This window comes from Artibeus jamaicensis, unplaced genomic scaffold, assembly GCF_021234435.1.
Source record: "Artibeus jamaicensis isolate MK-2021 breed Jamaican fruit bat unplaced genomic scaffold, CSHL_Jam_final contig_465, whole genome shotgun sequence".
NCBI lineage: Eukaryota > Metazoa > Chordata > Mammalia > Chiroptera > Phyllostomidae > Artibeus > Artibeus jamaicensis.
In genome coordinates, this window is record NW_026521843.1 from 23113559 (window position 1) to 23136113 (window position 22555).

Here is a 22555-nt window from a genome sequence, read left to right on the forward strand (position 1 = left end):
AATAAATAGTCTTTTTGAAAAGCAGCCTAGTCATACCTATGAAAACCCCATATAGGTAAATCACCAATATGTAAGGCTCTATGTATGAAGCTATTTGTTATGGCATTGTTTGCAGTGGCAAAATAATGGAAAGATATGAAATATATATCAATATAGAATGATTAGCACAGATCATTCATACCACTGATATTATGCAATCATTAAAAATAATCTGTTACATCTATACCAATTATCTTACAAAGACTGCCACAATGTATTATTAAATGAGAGACACAAGATGCAAATGTGCACAGAGGTACAGTATGAACCTACATCAACAGCCCCGTCCCATATGTTCATGTTCTGTATATATGTTTGTATGTGATTATACGAGGATAAAGAAAAGAGTGTTAGGAAAACAGCAGATAGTTAGCACTGATTGGGACTGGAGAAGAATACTCGTACCTCTGCTCAAATGGCCATAGTATAAATAACATGAGTAATGATAATCTAATTTTTAAGAAAGCAAATTGCTCATGCTCTGATGTAAGTGGAAAAGTAGATACAAAATTATACGCAGGCTTCATTAACGATCATATAAAACATTTAAGAGAACAAAGGTTGGGGGGCAATACAACCAAATTATCATGATGGTTGTTTAAATAGAGGCATTATAGTTGTTTTTTCCTCCAGATTAAAAAAATTTTCTCTAATGCAGTTATTTTTACTTTTGTAATTAGATAAATAAAATTAAAATTCTAATTCACTTTCTGTTAACTGTGTACTTTTTATTATGTCGTGAAGTCAGTGACCGAGTGCATATACGTGAACTTGATGATGTCCAGCTCTGAAAATGTGTGTTTACATTTTATCTGATATATGAAGGGATTTGGGGTTTATTTTCAATTAGTTGTATATTAGATAACTAAATCCTCATGAAATAATTATCCACAAAAATATGGCTTTATGTATTTCTGGATGTTTCTCCTCAAACAGTAACTGAAATAACATCTAACACCAATTTTCAAAGCGGTGTGGCTTTGTGGGCAGGTCATGTCTCTTCCTCCTTCCAGGCCTCAGCTGCTTCACTTACAAATGAAGTTGGATAAAATCATTTTCTTAGGGCCTTTTGGCTCAAACGTTCTGTGAACTAATTATATTAATCATGAAATGCATTTACAAATAAATGAGCAATTGCTAAAGAGAAGAAAGTTTTGATCTCAGTAATGCTTTTATTGGCTGTGGAAGACATTTATGTAGCTAGGGATGATGTCTACCTTGAGTTAACTCTCATGCTCACATAGAAAATGTGCAAGGTCCTAAATAGCACATGGCCTTGGCTTGTTTATATCCTTCATGTATAACTATATAGCTGTTGATCAATGCCTTTTCATCTATTGTAGCCTCCCATCCTTGCCAACTTACTATTTTGCTTTACAGACCTCAATGTGTGAATGAAAAGTTTTAATTCCACTTTCTTGAGGTATAACTTACACAGGATAAATACACCCAATTAAAAGGTAAACTCTGATGAGTTTTGACAAATTTATGCATCTATATAAGCACTATTACAATTAAGTAGAACATTTCTATCACCCTAAAATGTTCCCTTTATCTTTTCCCAGTTAAACCTCCACTGCCTGATCTAGGCAGCTACTAATCTGCATTTGGCATTATAAATTAAATGTCTTTTACAGAGTGTGAATAAAGTTATAATTTGTGTTTTTCAATCTTGGATAGTATTAATATATTTTAATGATTTCAATCAGGTTTCTTAGTTGCAAGCAACAGAAAACAACTCTGCCTAATTTTAGCAGCCAAGGAATTTGTTGAAAAGATATGGGCAACTCGGAGAATTGCCGGGAGACTAGTGAACCAAGTTTGGAATTTTAGGGCCAGCAACAATGCCCCAAATGATATAGTAGAGTTGTTCTGGTGAGGAAAGCACCAAAAGCAGCAGTTTGAGTTACCTAAACTGTCTTAGGAACTTTTTGCATTTCTTAGAAAGTAAAAAGTCTATCGGGTATATGTGCCTTAGGAAATCCTGCAGTTTCTGGGGTCAGGTGGAATGTATACACCTGAGTGGCATATCCTACCTAGATCATGTGTCCCTCATGCCTTAGCTGCAATGGAGGAGGCAAGGAGAACACACTCAGCCTCCATGGTGGGAGGCGTCTTATCAAGCCTCATAAAGTTTTAATTTTAACCCTTTCTTCAATCATCAGAAAAGGATAAAATCCTAGATGGTTAAAAAAAAGGGCCAATATCAACAACACTGATAGTTTTGGTTTCTTTATTAGATTGCATTCTCAACTTGCAGCTTTATGTCTAGTGGTCATGACCACCAGGCCACAACTGAGAAGCATCTGCTGGATGTAAAGAGTCTGAAAGATGCTGAAAGTGTGGACAAGGCCATCAAGAAAGTTTATATTTAATGAAATAGAAACAAATATATTGGCTTTCATCCTTGCTCAAATTTTTTCTTTTTAAATAATTGCCCTAAACTATAACCTGTGAATAAAATCCATGGGTCTAAATTAATTGATTTGATCCAAATAAGAATGCACCACATTAAAAATTAGTATAATAATTAATGAATTTTATAGTTATTCACAAAATATTTACCTTTAAGTTTTAAGCTAAATATTTACTCAATGTTTTCACTCTTCTAAAAGTATGTGAACCTCACTGTAAGTCTCCTTTAATAGCTGTGTTCATTTCAAGTTTTTTCAAGTCAACACATAAAGTAAGTCCAGCTACTTCGTCAGTTCTACTTGCTGTCTGTTACTCTTGATTTCAATCGACAGGTCCAGGGAAGAGGGGGTGGCCTGATCCAGGGGCAATGAAGGTGCAAGGCTGAAGAATATGCTGGAGGAGAGAAGCAGCAGGCACCATGGAAAAAACAAAAACAAAGCAAGGTTAGATTTTTCATATGTCTTGCTTTAGGACTCAGAATTTAAGAAATGTGTGTTATAGTCTTGTCGTCCTGTGTTTTCAAAACAAATAATATGGGGGGATAACTAGCCATGGAAAAAATACAGTAAAAATTAAACTTAAAAAACAATAATATATTATCTTTACTATTCTCATTCATCATCGTAGAATGTCCATGAAGAACATAGACTTGGTGCTGGGGAAACATAAAATTATATTTATATAATTTTTTCTGAGCAGTTGTCTAATTTTTCTTAGCAATAAATTTAGAACTACCTCAGACTAATCTGATCAATAAGGCCAAGATACACATTCAACTAATAGACATCTAACACCTTGTAGGCTAGCCTAGAAACAGAGTTTTCTTTTTCAATCTTTACCACACAGAATCAGCCATATGGAGGGAGGTTCTGTTATCAGATGAGAAAATAGTCACAGAGAATTTAGGCTACGACCACAAAATATCAAAGTTCGGTCTGGGAGCCTGTCTCTGTTCCCAAGTTCCGATTCTTGCCATGACACTAGGCTGTTGGGGCATAGCACAAAATGAGCTAAGGGATCTTGACTCAAGCTGATGTAGGAAGTTTTGGTGATCTCAAACCATCTGGATTTTAAAGGGACAGCCCTCTGTGTGTATAAGTTCTGGGCTGAGGCTATGTATTATTTATGAATTTACATACTGTGCTGGTTCCTCTAAGGAAGGATTTCCTATGCCAGCATGTCTTAGGAGAACAATATACATATTCACACAACCAAATGTTTGCAGCCAGGGACTGGATGTATAAACTGCTGATACACACAGTGTGACACAATGGAGACAGAGCTAAATGGATCGGCAAGGGGCTGCATGTTTTACACGGATTGCCTTGTCTTTGCAGCCAACCACTGTGATCCTGAAAGGTACGTGCTGGGCCACCCTTTCTTCTCCTTAGGTTTAAGTGGGTTTTATAATCTACTACCTCCTTTGTGTCTGACCTGTGTTTCACAGTCTCTAACATTGCCAAGACTATTTTCTTTCTGCCTCCATCCTTCCCAGACATCTTCCATTGACAATTCCTTTCTATCAACCCTCTTGCCTAGGAGGACAGCACAGTTCTCTTAGCTGATGTGGACAGTGACAGAAGGTCAGAGTTCAGAAGTTTTGCAAGGATCAGAGGCAGGAGATTTCAGGGTATTTTACCCAGGCCTCCTGAGAAGGAGAGAGTGACAACTGTACAGGTGCCCGGTGAAGAGCAATCTTCCTGACTAGAGAACCACCCCCTCAGTCAAACGTCAGTCAGCCCCAAGAACACAAGCGAGTCCCTTCACTGGTGTACACTTCTACCTAATGATTGATTGCTAATCATTCAGTTTAGCTGAGAAACATCACCATCACAGTAGAACATGTTTTTTTCTGTAGGACATCCATCAGGTAGGTACGGTTTGGTCATTTGGACCTGAATGTAAAGTCACCTATACCAGCTCATGCTTTGCTGTTGTTGAATCATTGGTCTCTTGTTCAGCAGGCACAGATTTAGGATCCTGTAAGCCCCCTTATTCCCTGCCCAGGTCTAAAGAGGATAGTGACAGAATGAGTTGTATTGACTGAACAAAGCTCTTTCTCCCCACAGGAGAGAACGAACATATGACGATGAATAACCCTTCAACACAGATTTACCAGGTAAAGACAGAGAGATTGTTTTGAACAGTCCCATGTGTTAATGGTGATGACTGTCTTGTATGTATAATTTTTAGCGCTTACAAATGCGTCCATGTGTACCATCATATTTCTTCACTTAACAAGTTCCTTGTATTTAGATAGACAGGGTAGAGAGCACCATTCCCACTGCACTTTTAAGAAAACTGATTATTAAAGGACCACTTAACCCAGTTTCTAAAACTCAGCACCACTGCTCCCACATCAGCTCTGCTTTTCTTGCTGCTGCCACCATGGTCAGCACTCCATGCAGGATTTCCCCCAGAGAGAAAGAGAGAGCAAAATCTGTTTTTCTTAATTCCCTATTTTAGCAGACACAATTGAAAATCAAAAGATGGTTCACGTGGCAAATGTTAGAACATGATGATAGAAAAAAGTGTTAAGCTCCTTTAAATAATGGGAATAATTTAATTTACAAGGGAGACAAAAATTGTAGAAAACATTTTGTAATATATTTAAAGTCAGGCTGCTCTGGCTCTCTGAATAGTATTTATTTGGCTCCTATGTTCCGACTGTAAATTTAAAGTAAATTTTCTGTCCTTAAAAACTGGGAAGTTTATTCTGACACAATTTGTAACATAAAAGCAGCTTGGGCGAGGGAAACGGGTGCACTGCTCCAGAGTTAGGACAGTGTTATCTGGAACACCTGAGAAGGAAGAGCTGACAGAGCTCGGTGGGGGTTGGAAGACAAGGTGATTTGAAAGTTGACTCTAAGGCTTTAAGCCCTAGTAACTAGGAAAAAAAGCTATTTCCTAAAAGAGATACAGAAATTCAGAAGAACAGATAGTTTGGGGGAAATGTTATTTAGATTTGGTGAGCTTAAGTGACAGGAAAGTGAAAATAACAAGTTCCTAGAAATATCATATAAGAGATCATTGCTGTGGACCCAATTAGGGCAAGCCAGCACAGGATTACGTAAACATCTTCAATCATGTTGCTCCTCAACCCGGACCAGCAATGAGAGGGGACAGAAGAAATAGCCTCATTTCAACTTAATGCCCATTGATTGAACAGCTGCTCTGTGCAAAGTCTACCGTTTGACCTAGTGGGAGATAAAATAAATGAAACACATCTTCTTGATGATTTTAAGTGTCCTGGTAAACACATACAAGGTAGACTGTTGGAAGGATTACAACAGAAGGATTGAAAAAATTCCATGGGATATGGGGGAAGGATGAATTGATATTGACTGAAGGATATGAACCAGGCATTTAAGGACAAGACGATCATTTGGTAAGAGGTTATGGGGAAGGGTATTTCAGGCAGAGGGACTAGCTTGAACAAAGGCCTGGAAACAAGAGAGTCTTCACTCAATGCTGATTTGATGCCTCATTTGTCCAACACTTCCAAATGTCTTCCCTGCCCACCTCCCCTCTGTTAACATCTGACCTGTGTATGGCATTTGAATGAATGTGAGTATCTCTTTAAACTCAGGTATGATTTAAAGTCTATTACAGATTTTATGTAGGTCACTCCCTGAATGTTGGCTAAATATAGCTGCAGTGGTGGCAGCGGCCTCATTCTTTTATTGTATCACAAATCCAAGTACATCTGTTCACAGTGGAACAAATGAAGCCGTGGAAGTGAATTGGTCTATATGATCTCTATGATGCTGTGATTATACCTCATTCTTGTCTTAAAAGAATGCTTTCTAAGCCCCAGTTTGTTTGCTCCAAGCAACATTTAACCAAAAGAAGACGAAGGAGGAGAAGTAAAGACAGAAGAGGAAGAGGAAAGAGGGAAGCAGGGCAAAGTTAACTATAATAGAATACAACCTACACTAAAAAGTGAGAGCAAAATGTGAAATCTGAAGTAAAATGTGACACTTCAGCCACTCTTTATTTCCTTATTTTATTTTCTTGGATGTTGCCCCCATCCTTACCTGACATTAACTTGTTTATTTACTTTTTAATTGTCTGTCTCTCTCTAGAATGTAAGCTCCAAGGGCAGGGATTTAGTACAATTTGCTCTTTTGTACATTCTCAGCATCAAGTACGGTACCTGGAATATAAAAATATTCAATAAATAATAGCTGAATGAATGAGTAAACATCTGCAAAATGTGTGTATTGCTTTGGGCCAAGAGGTCTGCTGCAGTCATTCAGTCTGGTACCAAATGGTGTCTGGAAATTGTGTGGTTTTGGGGGGAAAAAGAAAGAATAGATCCTCACTTCATATCCTGATCAAAGTAAACTCTAAAATGATTAAAAGGTTAAATATAAAAAATTAAACCATAAAAGTTTAGAATTAGTGGATATTTATCTCTGGATGTAAAACATCTAAGTAAAAAAGCACCAGAAGAAATCACAATGGAAAAGGTTAGAAAATTCATACATATATTTTTTCAATCAATTATTTTTATATTTTCAATCAATTCAAAGACAAATAACAAAATTGGAAAAAAATCCTTATAATTAAACCTTTGTAATAGCTATATACTCATAGAAATCAATAAAAAAGGAAACTTCTGAGACTGCAGTAGAATATGGATGGAGAACACAAGCAGTTGACCATGGTAAAATTACAGATGGCTAATAAATAGAAGAAAAGGTTGAAGTTCAAAGAAACAATGATTAAAATAAGGATTATTTTTTTACTGCCTAATTAGCAAATAATAAAATAATTAATAATATTTGGTTTTGATGGATATGTATAAATTGGCAGAACCTTTAATACAAATTACTAGTTAAAATATATTAATAGGCCTGGCTGGTGTAGCTCAGTGGATTGAGTGCAGGCCTGTGAATCAAAGGGTCACCAGTTCGATTCCTAGTCAGAGCACATGCCTGGGTTATAGGCCAGGTCCCCAGAAGGGGCCCTCAAGAGGCAACCACATATTGATGTTTTTCTCCTTTTCTCCTTCCCTTTACCTCTCTCTAAAAATAAATAAAATCTTTTAAAATGTATTATTAATGTTAAAATGTTCACACTCCCAGTTGGCTCTTTGTTGCTTGGATGGATTTGACCTCTGTGGTAAGAGTATGAGATAACAAATCAGGTCACAGAAGCCAACAGAATAATGAGCACTACCATTTCCCAGTTCAGTGCAGGCAGAATTACTGCCAGGTCTGGTGAGTCATGTGGAAACCCTGAGTGCTCCTTAGCGCTGTATACTTTTTATTTGAACTCAGATCTATTTCCTTTTTCTCTCATCCTTTGTCCACTGTATCTAGCCTTCTCAAAGTCTACTCCTACCTCTTTTCAGAGTCAGATTGTGTTGCTTCACTCTTGATTACTATATTTTTCATATGGATTTTAAAATTATGATTTCATTAACATGAGAAGTAGGGGGGTGGTTCCACAATTAAGGCAACAGATGGGTTAACTGCACAATTCAGCCCTAGCTCAACCGTTACAGTTATGATTTGAACTTCAGCATGCTTTTGGCTCACTTGTAACCTTAGGAATGTAAACACTGCAGCTCGCTCCATTTATATTGTTTTATATATCATGTTCAAGACATGATTTTCTAAATATACTAATTTAGGACATTACACATGATACAGTATGTTTCTAAGAAAATATAGCCATATTATTACAACTTTTCAAGCCCTTTGGTCAAATATATTTTGTATATGTATTAATTAATTGAATGTATTATCTCTCTCTAAAACAACAGATTTTCCTTTGGATTGAATACTGCCTAACATGCTTTGACTCACAGTAATTTCATATTTAGGAATTTACCCAAAGGAAAAAATCTCAAATACATACAAAGCTTTTAATAAAAAGCATACTGTCAGCATTATTTACAATATCAAAAAATTACAAACAACATAAATTTTCAAACAGAGTATGTGGCTTAACTCTGCAATAACCACAGAATGAAATATTATATAGTTATTAAAAATAGATATTTAGGAAAAATTTTAAGGATAAAGGAAAATGCTTATGTTAGGCAAAAAGAGGAAGCAGAATCAAGATCAAAATACAACTGTAGTGTGATTTCAACCATATAAAAATCTGCATTCATATGCATAGAAAAAAACAGAAAATATACCTAAACATGATGGTGATAGTAAAGTAACAAGATTTGGGGTGATTCTCTTTTTTTCTATTTCTCTGTAATGAAAATAATTTAAGAAAATAAGTTATGTGCCAAAAGGACCTCTAATTGAAAAACTATGGGAACCAGTCCTACGGTAATAGGTTTCATCATTCAAACTGCCATTGAAAGCTTCATAGGATTTGCAAGTCCTGTCTCAGCCTCAGTCTTATTTTTGCAGCTGAGGAATGTCTCCAACACATGAGAAGTTAACTCTATCTATCAGGCCTGTGGTGCATCCAGGAATCAGTAAGATCAGTTTCTGGCATACCAGGCTTTGTATCAGCTTCAATAGTACCCTGTAATAATGATTTTAAGGGTCAACTTCTGTAGGAATTGTGGAGAAGTAGACTCAGGAAATTTATTCTTAACTATTCAAATGACATGTTTCCCTCTTTGTGTTTTAAATCATCACATTTCTGGAGATTAATAAAGAAGCCTTAAATTAGGGAGATAGAAGCTAGCAGGATGACCAAGCTTCTTCCATAGCAACCCTGGTTTGGTCGGAAGCCAAAAAAATGATCTTGGCTTCCTTGCCATTATTTGCTACTTCAGAACACCTGGGCTTTGCTCTTGCCGAGCTGTTAGGTGATACAGGAATTTGTCATGTCTTGTAGAGAGGTTTCTTGAATGTTGACATTAATGAGTTTCCAGGGTTTTCAAATATAGGCCCAGTCCCCCAAATTTTCCCCATAATAGCTTTCTGACCTTGATAATGGGACAGAAAGGAGGAAGAAATCTATATAATAACTTGCATACTTTAAGAAAATTTAGCTGAGGGATCTTCGGTTGGAAGACATTGACTAAAATTCATATTAGGAAGACTTAAAAAAACACCAAGAGAAATTAAGAGCAGGAAATAGGAAGAATTCGGACTCCTGTCCCCTATTTCTTTAAGCCTAAGATGCCCTCTGTGGTACCCTAGGCTTCGAAGTACAAGTCTTCCCTGAACCTGCCTCCAGTGGGAGCCCGCCTTCAGCGGCAGGATGGAGGGATCATAACCTCTCTAGAGCAGCTTCATGAAAAAATCAACGAGATGAGGAACGTGTTCAACTCGCTGGAGAACAAGGTAGACACCCATTTCTAATACTTGGGGTGGGCTGTGGGCTATCAAATAAGAAAGCTGAAGAGAGAGCACAAAAAATATACTAAGTCCATGTCTTCAGAGTATTTTTTTTTTAATTCACAAAGGAATGGCTAGTTGGCACTGGAGCACCAGTCTGGAGCAAGTAAAGATACTAAGAGTTTAAGCATCCTAAAAGTGACCTGCTGTCTCAGGTGTGTGACTGTGCTCACTAGGGCACCCGCTCCCTGGCTGGTCACTGGTCGTGAAGCTTTTTATAAAGCAGTAGTGTTTTATAACTTCAAAGGCAGGTACCCAAGGGACTCAAAGTAATATATGTGAAGGAAATGGGCCCACAGCTCAAATGGTTTCAAAATTCCCAAAGTCCCTACACAACCTAGTGGTTAGAGAAAAATTTTGATAGTTCTTAATTTTTTGAGAGCTGGGGTTCTACAGGTGAGGAAAAGTCTTTTCTTCTGGGACCCTGCTTGTTGCCTTTCAGGTCCTGGGGAAACTCCACACACCCACCTAAGGGAGCAGTGATAGTGAAACCTATTTCTGTCAGATACTGGTTCTCTTTGTTTTTCAAGCAGGAAATCTGAGTGAATTTCAGAGTACCTGAATGAACGTCAGCTTTCCTTCCTTCAATTTTAAAACTTGCATAAATTTTGCTTTTAAAATATATAGTTGTAGATTTTGTTTATTTTGCTCATAGAAGATGAATTTACATAATGAGAATTACCAGATCAAAAGTAGTTGATCTGGTGATCTAACCCATCATGATAACTGGATTAGGACATGTGCTACCATCCATCACAGAGACTAATTAAAATTAAAACAACTGGAATGAAAAACAGATTGCTTGTGTTGTTTCCCAGTCTTCCAGTCCCAAACACTTGACAGGTCTGGCTTTTTTCCAATGAATAATCTCTTTGGTTCCTCTTATTTCTCCCTACTCCCAGCCCTCAAGAGAAACCTTTGTGAGGCTCAGTGAACCGAAAAATCCTTTATTTTCTAGGACGTAGATAACTAAGTCATTTTATGGTGGGAAGAGCAAGTTAGAAACATTGGGACAACCAGAAGCCAAATTGTTTAGAAGTACATATTTGAAAGAATTTTGTTAAGGTAGCTGGACTTTAATTTCCATCCCTTTAAAACCAGAATACTTGGTGGATACTTTTAATTATAGAACAAACTTTCTAAATAATTATGTTTTAAAGAGAGATCTGGAGCTAAGAGTTCCTCTGCTTAGCAGAGTATAAGATTATAAATTTCAAGAAAGTAATGCTACCTTGTTATTATTGTTACTCTGTGTTGAAAATGGTTTTTCATTTGTTCAATAAAAAAACTGAACTTTATTAAATGTTCCATTTTTTCCATTTTTTTGTTGCTTAACTTTTTGATTTGCCATTTAAAAGGGTAGAGGAATTAAAATTTCTTAAACACCTTCTATGTCCCTAGCATGCACTAGACAGGTACCTTACCTGCATTTACTCATCTCAGTCTCAAAGCAGCCTGGTGAAATGGGTGTTGTTATAGTTATTTGATGGGTAAGGGAACTGCCTCAAAGAGGTTAACGGACTTGCCTAAGGTCCATGCACGTGTGGGAGATCACTGAGATTTGTGTCTTGTCTGACTCCAAAACTGACAACTGTTCATGGTGTGGACGTTGACAATAGAAGTCCAACATGTGCACTCCTGAACAACCAGACTTTACTGCTAAAGATGAGTCATATCACTAACGACGACGTGCTGAGCTCCTACCACTGCAGATGGTTCTGTGTCTTCTTTATAAAGCACACTGCCCCTGAAAATGCCATTATCTCCTTTTCCATACCATTCAAGAATAAAAATGAAAGGCTCTTCCCTTTCAAAGAAATTCTCAGATATGCTTAGTCATTACTGTTTTTATCATTTAATATTTTTTAGAAAAATGTAACTGAATTTCTTCCTCTTCTCCTAACAACCAGGGATAATATGACCCATCTTTTCTTTCATGGAACTTGAAGAGTTACAGGACCAAGACTGTCTTTCACATGCTTATGTTGCTTTTCAAGTAAATCTCATTTTAACCAAAGGTGTTAGACTACATAGTAGCTTACAGATGCACTTGTAAACTTAATTATTTGCTTGATTTCTTGTCACTATCAAGCATCAGTATGTGCTTCTTTTTCTTGGATGAATGGGGCCAATGTTGCCTTAAGTTATTCGAACTTTAGTGTACCAGGAAATGAGGTCTTTAAATTTTCAAGAGCTGGTTTCTCAAACAAAAATAAAAGTTCAAAAGGTCAGTGGCACCATTTCTAATTATTTACAGCAAATTGCATTCACTCTTCATGTCTTATTTAGTTGCAGGCCCTGGCCTCTGAACTCAAAACTGGTTTCACAGAAGCAATGCAAGAACTGTCCAGAATTCAACATGGAGAATATGCTTTGGAAGAGAAGGTTAAGAGCTGCAAATGTTCCATGGAAGAAAAAGTTACTGAGATGAAGAATTCATTAAACTATTTCAAGGTAGGCTTGTCTTCTATTTCCCTGCTGAAGATTGATTCTTGGTCTTAGTTACACAAGTAGAAAACTTACCTTTTCACATAGCAGCCAATTATAAGAATATTCCCTCTTGCCTATTCACTAATTCTCATGGAAAAATATTTTATTTTATGCTGTTCTTTCTTAGATCTCTATGTTAAAACTAGAGACCACAATAGAAGTAAATTTTCCATTTCTCATTCATTGACTCATTCATTCACTTAACAAATATGTATTAAAAGCTTACTATATACTAGATATTCTAAATTTTTACCCAATACAGCAGATTAAATACATACCAATCCTTATTTTTTTAGGAAGAGCTAAGCAATGCCATGTCAATGATACAGGCCATCACTTCCAAACAAGAAGAAATGCAACAGAAAATTGAACAGCTTCAACAGGAGAAGCGAAGAGAATCTCGGAAAGTAAAAGCCAAGTGAGTTCCTTCTGAAAAGTGACCACAGGCAAATTCATAAGCAATGACTTGTGCAGACATTGAAAACACATTCTCCACTATCAGTATAGAGCTAGCTGGCCACTGGGATCCATGGGTCAGCATGTGATAGAGGTTATAGAGCCATAAAAGTTGGTTAATACTAAAAAATTGATGGTAACTATTAGATGGAAAATGCACTTAATAGGCAGTACAATGAAAATGATATAAAATGACACGTAGAATTTGATTTCAACTGTAATAACACATAAAATAACAACTAAAAAGATATATTTTAAAATAATGATTGTTGCCCTCACCAGTGTGGCTCAGTTGGTTGCATGTCGTCCCTCAAAGCAAACATTCATCAGTTCAATTCCCAGGCAGGGGACACACCTAGGCTATAGGTTCAGCCCTTGGTCGGGGTGCATGCAAGAAGCAATCGATCCATATTTCTCTCTAACATTGATGTTTCTCTCCCATTATTTCTCCCTTCCTTCACTTCTCTCTAGAATAAGTAAATAAATAAAATAATGATTGTTTTGTTAAGATAGGGAAAGTCACCAGCAATTTTCTTTTTTTATTAATTTTATAAAATTTCTCTAATGCTACTGTTAGTTTAACACTACCATGGAAAATAAATTTGTTAAATAATACCTCACCTAGGTTGACTCAAGTAAAGTTTCAGCACTAAACACACATAATCTTTTTCAAAAATATGTTTTCTTGATTATGCTAGTACAGTTGGCCCAATTTTTCCCCCTTTCTAACCCTCTATGCAGTACCCACCATTCCCTCTGGCAATTCTCCATCTTAGTTTATGTCCATGGGTCATGTATATAAGTTCTTTGGCTACTCCATCTCCTATACTGTTTTTAACATCCCCCTGTCTATTCTGTACCTACCAATTTGTACTTCTTAATCCCTGTACTTTCCCCCCATTCACCCTCTTTCTTCTCTCAATTGATAAATGATCTCCATATTTATGATTGTTTCTGTTCTGCTTGTTTGCTTAGTTTGCTTTTTTAGATTCAATTTTTGATAGTTGTGAATTTATTGCCATTTTAATGTTCATAGTTTTGATCTTTTTTTTCCTCAAATGAGTCCTCTTAACATTTCATATAATAATGGCTTGGCGATGATGAACTCGTTTAGCTTTAGTTTGCCTGGGAAGCACTTTATCTGCCCTTCCATTCTAAATGATAGCTTTGCTGGATACAGTAATCTTGGTTGTAGGTCCTTGCTCTTCATCACTTTGAATATTTCTTGCCAGTCCCTTCTAGCCTCCAAAGTTTCTTTTGAGAAATCAGCTGACATATGGAAATTCTTTTATAGGTAACTCTATGCTTTTCTCTTGCTGCTTTTAAGATTTTATCTTTATCTTTAACTGTTGGCAATTTAATTATGATGTGTTTCTGTGTGGCCCTCTTTGGGTCCACCCTGTTTGTGGCTCTCTATGCTTCCTGGACATGTATGTCTATTTCCTTCACCAAATTAAGAATGTTTTCTTTCATTATTTTTTCAAGTAAGTTTTCAATTTTTTGCTTTTCCTCTACTCTTTCTGGCATCCCTATTATTTGGATAGTGGCACATTTGGAGATGTCCCAGTCTTCTTATATTCTCTCTCTTTTTTTAATTCCTTTATCTTCTTGCTGTCCTGGTTGGATGTTTATTTCTTCCTTTTGTTCCAAATCATTGATTTGATTCTCAGCTTCATCTACTCCACTGTTGATTCCCTGTAAATTTTTCTTTATTTCAGTAATATAACCTTTATTTCTGCCTGGGTTTTTTTATGCTGTTGAAGTACCCAATGAGTTCCTTGAGCATCCTAATAACCAGTGTTTTGAACTCTGCACCTGATAGATTGCTTATTTCTTTTATTTAGTTCTTTTTCTGGAGTTTTGTTCTGTTTTTTTTTGTTTTTTTTTTTTTTTTTCATTTGGACCATGTTTCTTTGCTCATTTTGGCAGCCTCCTGGTGTTAGTTTCTATGTGTTAGGTAGAACTGCTTTGACTTCCTGTCTTAGCAATGTGGCCTATTGTAGAAAAGTGTACCACTAAGTTAGATGGGGTGGAGCATTAGGATGCAGCAACCTATATGAACCAGGTTGATGGAGTCTCCAATATGGTATTGCCACTCTGTGGCTGTGTGTGAGGGAGGGCTCAGAAAGGGGACAGTGCTACTTCCTGGCCTCTGGATTTTGTCTGGAAGGAAACTATCCCCTGGCACTCACCCTGAAACCAGATACTTGTTTCTTCCCATATGTCACTGATGCCCTTTCAGCTGATGCTCTAGTGCTGTCCAGGGGGAGTGAGTCTGCATGAGTCCTAAGTCAGTTGTGGGCCCTTTAAGAGGAGACTCCTAAGAATCCCACAGTTTCTTCCTCCATCCCAACCTCCAGTGGTTTTTACAGCCAGAAGTTATGAGGACTTATCTTCCTGGTACTAGAACCCTGGACTGGGTGTTCTGGTGTGGGACTGGGATCCCTTGCTCCCAAGGTATCCTTCCTGATTTTTATCCACCACATGTGGGGATGGGACTGCTCATTCTGCGTGTCTGTGTCTCCATGCCTCTCCTCTCCTCATATGTCCATGTCTCCGTACCTCCTACTCGTCTGTTTGAACATGACTTCTTTAATTCCTTGGTTGTAGGACTTCCATACAGCTTGACTTTTTGATGATTCTGGTTGATTTTTTTGTAGTCTACTGTAATTTTTGCTGTGGTTGTGCAAGGAGGTGAGCCATGTTTACCTATACCTCTATCTTAACTGGAAGTGAATATATATAATCTTTATTGTTATATGTTTTTAATATTATCAAATTTAAAATAGAAATATGGCAGTAATATTTGTGTGATCCTGGAGAATAGCTTATTGTTTTCAGTTGAAGACCTGCTGCCTCCTGGCACCTTAGTATTGCTTTGTTAAATTAATGTAAATTATCCTAAGCAAATTGTCACCACTGCAAATTCTATGAAGATCCTGATGACAGGGAAACCAGTAAAAAAATAAGAATGTAGATGTTAAAATTAGAAGGTGATTAATAGATATTAAAATTTTTTTCTTCAACTTGGTGATGAGTTAAGTACTTGACCATTTTTAATTCACTAAAACAGCAATTTAAATGGTTCACCTTAATGATTCAGAAATATTCTTGAATTATTCTGAACTGAATCTCTTCCTCATCCATCCATCAGGTATTAAGAACTTTTGCTTCCCTCCCCCTAGGAAAACTCAAAAAGAAGAACACGGCTCACAGGCTGGGCCTGCTCAAGCACAAGGAAGTCCCTTCCGTTCAATCAATGTTCCTGAGCCTGTTCTTCCAAATGAAGACTTCACAAACATTTTGCCTTCTCAAGCCTATGAAAAAGGTACAGTTCACAAATCATACTGTATTAGCCAAGCATTTTTTTTCTTGAATCTGAGGGTCAAAGTAATAGTAGAATGGGCCTAAGGCCTTCATTCTTTTTAGATGAAAATGGTGTGTTGCTCAGAATTTTCCCTCTTATATATGGAATTTAAATAATCCAGAGGATCTGAGAAACCAGGAGAGTTTGCCTAATTTTAAAACATTTTCTCTTTTGGGAAAATACTGGGTATTTTAAATTTCAGGTGGATTAGAAATAATTTGTTGCACAACCATAAGGCAAAAAATGTTAAAAATTATTCACCCTAATAAACTGTTTTATTTCCCATATTACTTCCTCAACCCTTGTCTCTCTGCATAGACATTTAAAAAATAGCCATATTCTTAGCATACAGATAAAATTGTGTGCTCTGCTTTTCTTTCAGCAGAGGTTTCACTGATATGAGAAAGTCATATGCACCCTAACTAGCAGGCAGTGACATCAGGGGCAGTCTAACTTTGCTGTCTGTGCGCTGTACTGTCTGTGCACTGAAATAGTCAACAGCCACATCCCTGATCTGAGATGTTAGAACAAATAATAAAAAATTGTACTTGGGCAGTACTGAAGCAAACTAACTTCCTGGGGGATGTCTGCAGACATCGGTTAGTGACCTATATTGAACTGAGGAAAAGAAACTAAATAAAAAATGATTGCTACTTCTTTGTATCCTCAACAACACCTAGCAAAGCACAGATAGAAGAATGAATGTGGATATTATGGTGTTTAGATCAATTTCTCTCTCTCCCTTTTTTTTGTCATATGTAGAAAGTCTCCGAAAGAGGCTCAGTGACTTCTCAATCAATTATAAAGTCCTCAAGAGCAGGACTGGTGGTTTTCTACCCTTATGGCTTAATGTACAATATATTCAATGGCAATAAATATATTTTGAATAACTGAATTAAAAAATCTAAATTAAATGGCTTTTAATCAGCATTAACTTCAAAGTACAGATTTTATTATTTTTTTAATTTTTGCCCATTTGAGTAACTATTTTAGGGACTGATAGGTGCACCCTGGGAAAACTCACTTGACCTGCCTGGGATGTAGGTTTATGGCAGCTGGCTCTATTTTCTTTGGTCTGTATTATGGAGAGCATGATATAAAAGATGGTCTTGTGCCCTGTCTGGTGTAGCTCAGTGGATTGAGCACGGGCTATGAACCAAAGGGTCGCCAATTCGATTCCCAGTCAGGGCACATGCCTGGGTTACAGGCCAGGTCCACAGTGGGGGCCATGTGAGAGGCAACCGCACATTGATGTTTCTATCTCTTTTTCTCCCTCCCTTGCCTTCCATCTAAAAAAAATAAAAACAAATAAAATCTTAAAAAAAAAAAAAGATGGTCTTGTTAGGGGAGATTACAGAATGGGCTTGGAAAGTAAAGGTCAGATCGATGCCAGATCTGAGGCAAGTGAACATTTTCACAAGATAAATGATTAGAAATTATATTTTTAAAAGGGCCCAGATAGATTAAATTAGCTGTTTAGTGGCAACTCCTCCTTCCTTCGCTGTTATGTAGGCATGGCTTATATAACATTGTTTCTTCTACCAAGTTGCTGCAATAATTTAGGAATAATGTGCCATAATAAGGCACTATACTATTGGTAGTAGGTTATGTTAAAACTCAAGGTCAAAGGACTAAACTTTCTGAAAGGATTGACTTACTCACTGTTAGTTATAATGCGGTACCCCCAAATTTAGTGGCTTAAAATAGCAAACATTCACTATGTCACGGTTTCTTGGAGTCAGGAATATGTACACAGCTTAGCTGGATGCCTCTGGCTCAAGGTCTCTCTTGAGGCTACAGTTAAGGTGTTGGCCATAGTCGCTCATCCTTCATTCTACCAATTTATCCACCCACCCATCCACCCCAGGCATTGATTTAGGTCATAGGATATAGTACTGAACAAAGCAACAAAAGTTCCTGCCCCCGTGGAGCCTTTGTTTTGAAAGAAGCAGACAAAGAGCAAGATAAATAAGATACATAATATATTAGATAGCGATAAAGAGAAAAATGAAGAAACATAGGTGTAATTTTATAGCATGTGCCAGGTAAAGACCCAAAGGAAGTGAGAAAGTTAGGAATGATACTGAGGGGAAGAAAAAGAACAGCCAGTACCAAGGTATTGGCGGGGACATAACTGACATGTTCAAAGAACAGCAAAAAGAACCTAAAGCCGAGTGAGCAAGGGAGATAATAGGAATTGCAGTTAAAAACAAAAACAAAAAAAGAAAGGAAACAGCAGGCAGGGAGAGTGGCAGATATATTTAGTAATGTAAATGATCATTACCCTAATGATCATTTTAAGGTCATTATAAAACTTTTATACAAAAATGGGAGGCCACTGGAGGACTAAGCAGAGAATGACAGTCTGACGTTTTAGTGACACCAACCTGGCTCCTCTAATCATTACCCTCTCTACCATCATGGTTAAACAATAATTTGCACTTTACTAGGTACCACTTTAAGCAGTTTACAAATATTAACTGATTTAATTCATATGGTAGTCTATGAGGTAAGTACCACTATTATATCTATCTATGTACAGATGGGGAAATAGCACTCATCACACTGTATTGTTATTTATTGATTTATTTACTGCTCTGTCTCCCCCGGTAAACTGTGAGCTCTGTGAGTCTGTCCCCAGTGTCTGGCTCATACATAGTGCCCAGTCCATGTTACTGGAATGAATACTGATTGAAAGCTTTCCTTTCTCTGCAGCCCAAGAGTCCAGATCCATGCATATAGGAGACAGTAATGTGAAGGGAATGATGGGGCCCGGTAAGTGGCCCTTCTTTGAGTTCTTTCTCCTTCTGGCAATTCTACCCTTTCCCTTTTTCAACCTTCCTGGCTTCTACTCCCTCAGTCCCAAACCAGGCATGAAAGAACTTAGGCAAGTTAAGCATATGGGTTATCAAGATTCTGAGATGTGCTGGAGAAGGTCAGTGACTCAGTTAAACCCAAGGACAGAGAAAGTGTGAGGAAGTTTAAGACCAAACCACTGTTCTTGATGCTTTATGGCACCTTTCAATTACTGAAGAATTAATATTTGCTGAGAACTCTCAGGTGTATGTAGCATGACATAAGTTTTGTATGAACCACATATTTTATAGTTTACTTCAGCGACTTTCAACATTTTTCATTTCATGGCACACGGAAACTAACTATAAAATTCTGCAGCATGCTAAAAAATATTTTTGCTGATATGATAAAAAATAGATATACTTTTGATTCATTCACACCAGATAGCTATCATTGTGTTGGCTGTTGTCATTTTTTAATTTGACAATCTAAGGGAAAAGAGTTCAATGCCCCTGACTAAATAGACAGGTATTGCATGTACTAAAAATTCTTGTAGCACATTGTTTGAAAATTGCTGATTTATGTAATTTAAAAGTTATTTAATTAATAGACAATTCACCTCAATTTTATAAATTATTTCATCTCCCTACATGCACTTACTCTTTCCTTTCTGCAACTCACCATCATCAGGGCCAAGGAGGACAATGTCCAAAAATGGCATTGTCTTTGGCACATTCTCCCTCCTTTTTCTGTACTTTCTTTTCCAGGAGTGCCACAGGCACTTGGTGTACTCACCTGGAAGGAAACAGATAGAAGGAGTCAATACATACTACTATAAATTAATTACATTTTTTATAAATTTACTTATAAAAAATTCCTTATTTAGTAGAGGCTATGTACAAAGAATAGAAGATATACAGACCAGAAACAGAGACAGGTGATTCTTTGTAATTGTGGAAATGTTTAATGCTTAGTTGATATATTTTGTCCTGCACATGAGCATAATATTTAAGAGTTAGTAACAAATATAATTTTGCAAAATTAGATCTTGATGGCAAGTGTTATTTTTCAGGGATGAACCCAACAACTCCAGAATCAGAAGAAAACCTCAAGCCTTGCCTCCCGGCTGATATCCAGTCTAAGGGCCATCTGCCATCTGGGGTGTGGAGGCAACCTAAGGATGGTAAAGAGTGGGGTGAGGAATATGTCACAAAGGACCACCCAGATAAACTGAAGGAAGTTGGCCAGGGCAGACATAGCACCTTGGAAAATGTTTTATGTGAAACCTCTTTAGCTGGTAAGTCCCAAGGGAGAACGCAGGCTAAAGTTTTATTCTTTTTTTTTTAATTTGTAGAGAATCTTTATTTTTATTTTTTCCTTTTTATTAAATTTATTGGGGTGGCACTAGTTAAAAAATTATATACGTTTCAGGTGTACAATTCTACACCACATCATCTGTACACTATATTGTGTGCTCACCACTCCAAGTCTCTGTCCATCACCATTTATCCCTCCATACCCTCCTCCATCACCCCCTTTCCATGCACCCCCCCACTTGCAATCACCACACTGCACTGTTTTTCGTGTCCATGACAGACTGAAATTTTAAAAAATATGGTGAGCCTACAGGCTAGAATCCTTGGAATTTAAATTCATTGGACATATGAGGCCAAATAGTACCTGGTTTCTTTTCAGATGAATGAACTAAAGTCTTATAGAGGTGAAGGGACTCACCAGAAGCCACACGGCCAGCTGGGACTACCACCTTGATTCTGGGTGTCTATAACACTTAGTAATATAGTGTTTGAGGGCAGGAGGGGAAGCATCAATTTGACATAGAAGAGGGCAGCATTTTGTGAAGGGCACTATTTGGTCAGTGATGTAGGAGCCTCAGTATAAGAATCTTGTGTCAGGGGTCTGCTACCAAAATGTCAAGCACTGCAACAGAGTGTGCCCTCCCTTTCTCGCTCCTTTTTCCCTTCAACTCACAAATTACTACTACATACTTAGTATGTGTCAGACGACAGTATTTCTCTTCAACTATTCTGTGGGATGTAATTTTTAAAAATTATTATCTAACACATGAAAAATTAAATAGTACTAAAAGGTTTACTATGAAGAATAGCAGCAACCAATTTAAATTCTTTTGGCGGGTTCTTCTGGTACTTGTTTTTCTATGTTTTTTAAAAAGCTTATGCTGCGATTTTTAAATCAGTACTTTATCAAGGGTTAATTTACACAGAGTAATATTCACAATGCTTAAGTTCAAGCTCATTGCCTTTTTATATAGGGATACCTCCTTATGATGATTACCCAGATCAAGATATACAATATTTCTATTACCCTAGAATGTTCTCTCAGGCACCTTTCCAGCCAATACCCACCCAAGGAACCACTACACTGACTTTTGTCACCATAAATTAGTTTCTGTCTGTTCTTGAACTCCATATAAGTAGAACAATACAATATGTACTCTTCTGGGTCTGGCTTCTTCCTCTCACATAATGTGGTGTGTATAATTCATTCAGTAGTTCATCCCTTTTAAAAATCACATTGACTGAATTTACTATAATTTGTTTATCCATTCTCCTGCTGGTGGACATTTGGAGTGTTTCTGGTTTCAGATTATTATGGATAAAAATTCTATAAATATTCCCGTGTAGGTCTTTTTTTGTGGATGTATGTCCTCATTTCTCTTGAGTGTGTACCTTAGAGTGAAATCTCTAGGCTATAGGCTATGATTATGTTTAACTTTAAAAGAAAATATAAAGCAGTTTTTCAAAGTGGTTGGAACATTTTATTTTATCAGCAGTGTACTAGAAAACCATTTACATCCCAATATTTAGTATGGTCAGTCTTTTTAATTTTAGCCACTGGTTTGGGTATGTACTGGTATGATATTGGAGTTTTAATTTGGTTCCCTCACGACAACTGATGTTGAGCATCTTGTCATATGCTTACTGGCCATTTGTAGTTCTTTTATGGAGTGCCTATATAAGTCCTTTGTCTAATCTTTAAATTGGGTTATTTATCTTCTTTTATTATGTATTAGTAAGATTTCTTAATATATTTCAGAGTGAAATGATCAAATATGGGTGAGTCTCATTTTAGACCCTATATTCTTTTTCTGAAAGTATATTTTATTGATTGTGCTATTACAGTTGTCCCAATTTTTCCACCTTTTCCCTCTTCTACCAGATACTCTCCTTCCCTCCAGCAATCTGCCCCCTTAGTGTCATGTTCATGGTTCATACATATAAGTCCTTTGGCTTCTCCATTGCCTATAGTGTTCTTAACCTCCCCCTGCCTATTTTGTACTTGCCAATTATGCTTCTTAAATCTGTGTACCTTTTACCCCATTGTCCCCATTCCCCCTCCCAGTTAATAACCCTACAAATGATCTCCATATCTATGATTTTGTTCTTGTTCTAGCTGTTTGCTTGGTTTGTTTTTGTTTTTTACATTTAGTTGTTGACACTTGTGAGTTTTGTCATTATCTTAATGTTCATAGTTTTGATCTTCTTTTTCTTAAATAAGCCCCTTTAACATTTCATGTAATAATCAATGGTTTGGTGATGATGAATTCCTTTAGCTTTACCTTGTCTGGGAAGCATTTAATCTGTCCTTCCATTCTAAATGATAGCTTTGCTGGATACCGTAATTTAGGTTG

General features: G+C 36.9%; 1 protein-coding gene and 1 long non-coding RNA gene across 5 annotated transcripts in view; one reads left to right on the plus strand and one right to left on the minus strand.

The window, feature by feature from the left end:
* Positions 1 to 2483: 2483 nt before the first annotated feature.
* Positions 2484 to 22555, minus strand: part of LOC119052062 (uncharacterized) — a 38153-nt gene continuing 18081 nt past the window's right edge. For 2 of the 3 annotated variants that reach the window (XR_005083058.2, XR_008392026.1), the window contains 3 exons: positions 19567 to 19680; positions 13002 to 13189; positions 6512 to 6610 (listed from right to left, as the gene is read on the minus strand). This is a non-coding gene — a long non-coding RNA (uncharacterized LOC119052062). Of the gene's footprint in view, positions 2848 to 6511; positions 6611 to 13001; positions 13190 to 19566; positions 19681 to 22555 lie in introns of those variants that run through there. The other variant, XR_008392027.1, reaches the window with a different exon arrangement.
* Positions 2873 to 22555, plus strand: part of ARHGEF33 (Rho guanine nucleotide exchange factor 33) — a 49910-nt gene continuing 30227 nt past the window's right edge. For both annotated transcript variants that reach the window (XM_037149052.2, XM_053667165.1), the window contains exons 1-7: positions 2873 to 2897; positions 4524 to 4573; positions 12066 to 12230; positions 12563 to 12684; positions 15908 to 16050; positions 18805 to 18864; positions 19958 to 20182. In XM_037149052.2, the coding sequence (XP_037004947.1) occupies positions 2873 to 2897; positions 4524 to 4573; positions 12066 to 12230; positions 12563 to 12684; positions 15908 to 16050; positions 18805 to 18864; positions 19958 to 20182 (790 nt within the window). The remainder of the gene's footprint in view (positions 2898 to 4523; positions 4574 to 12065; positions 12231 to 12562; positions 12685 to 15907; positions 16051 to 18804; positions 18865 to 19957; positions 20183 to 22555) is intronic.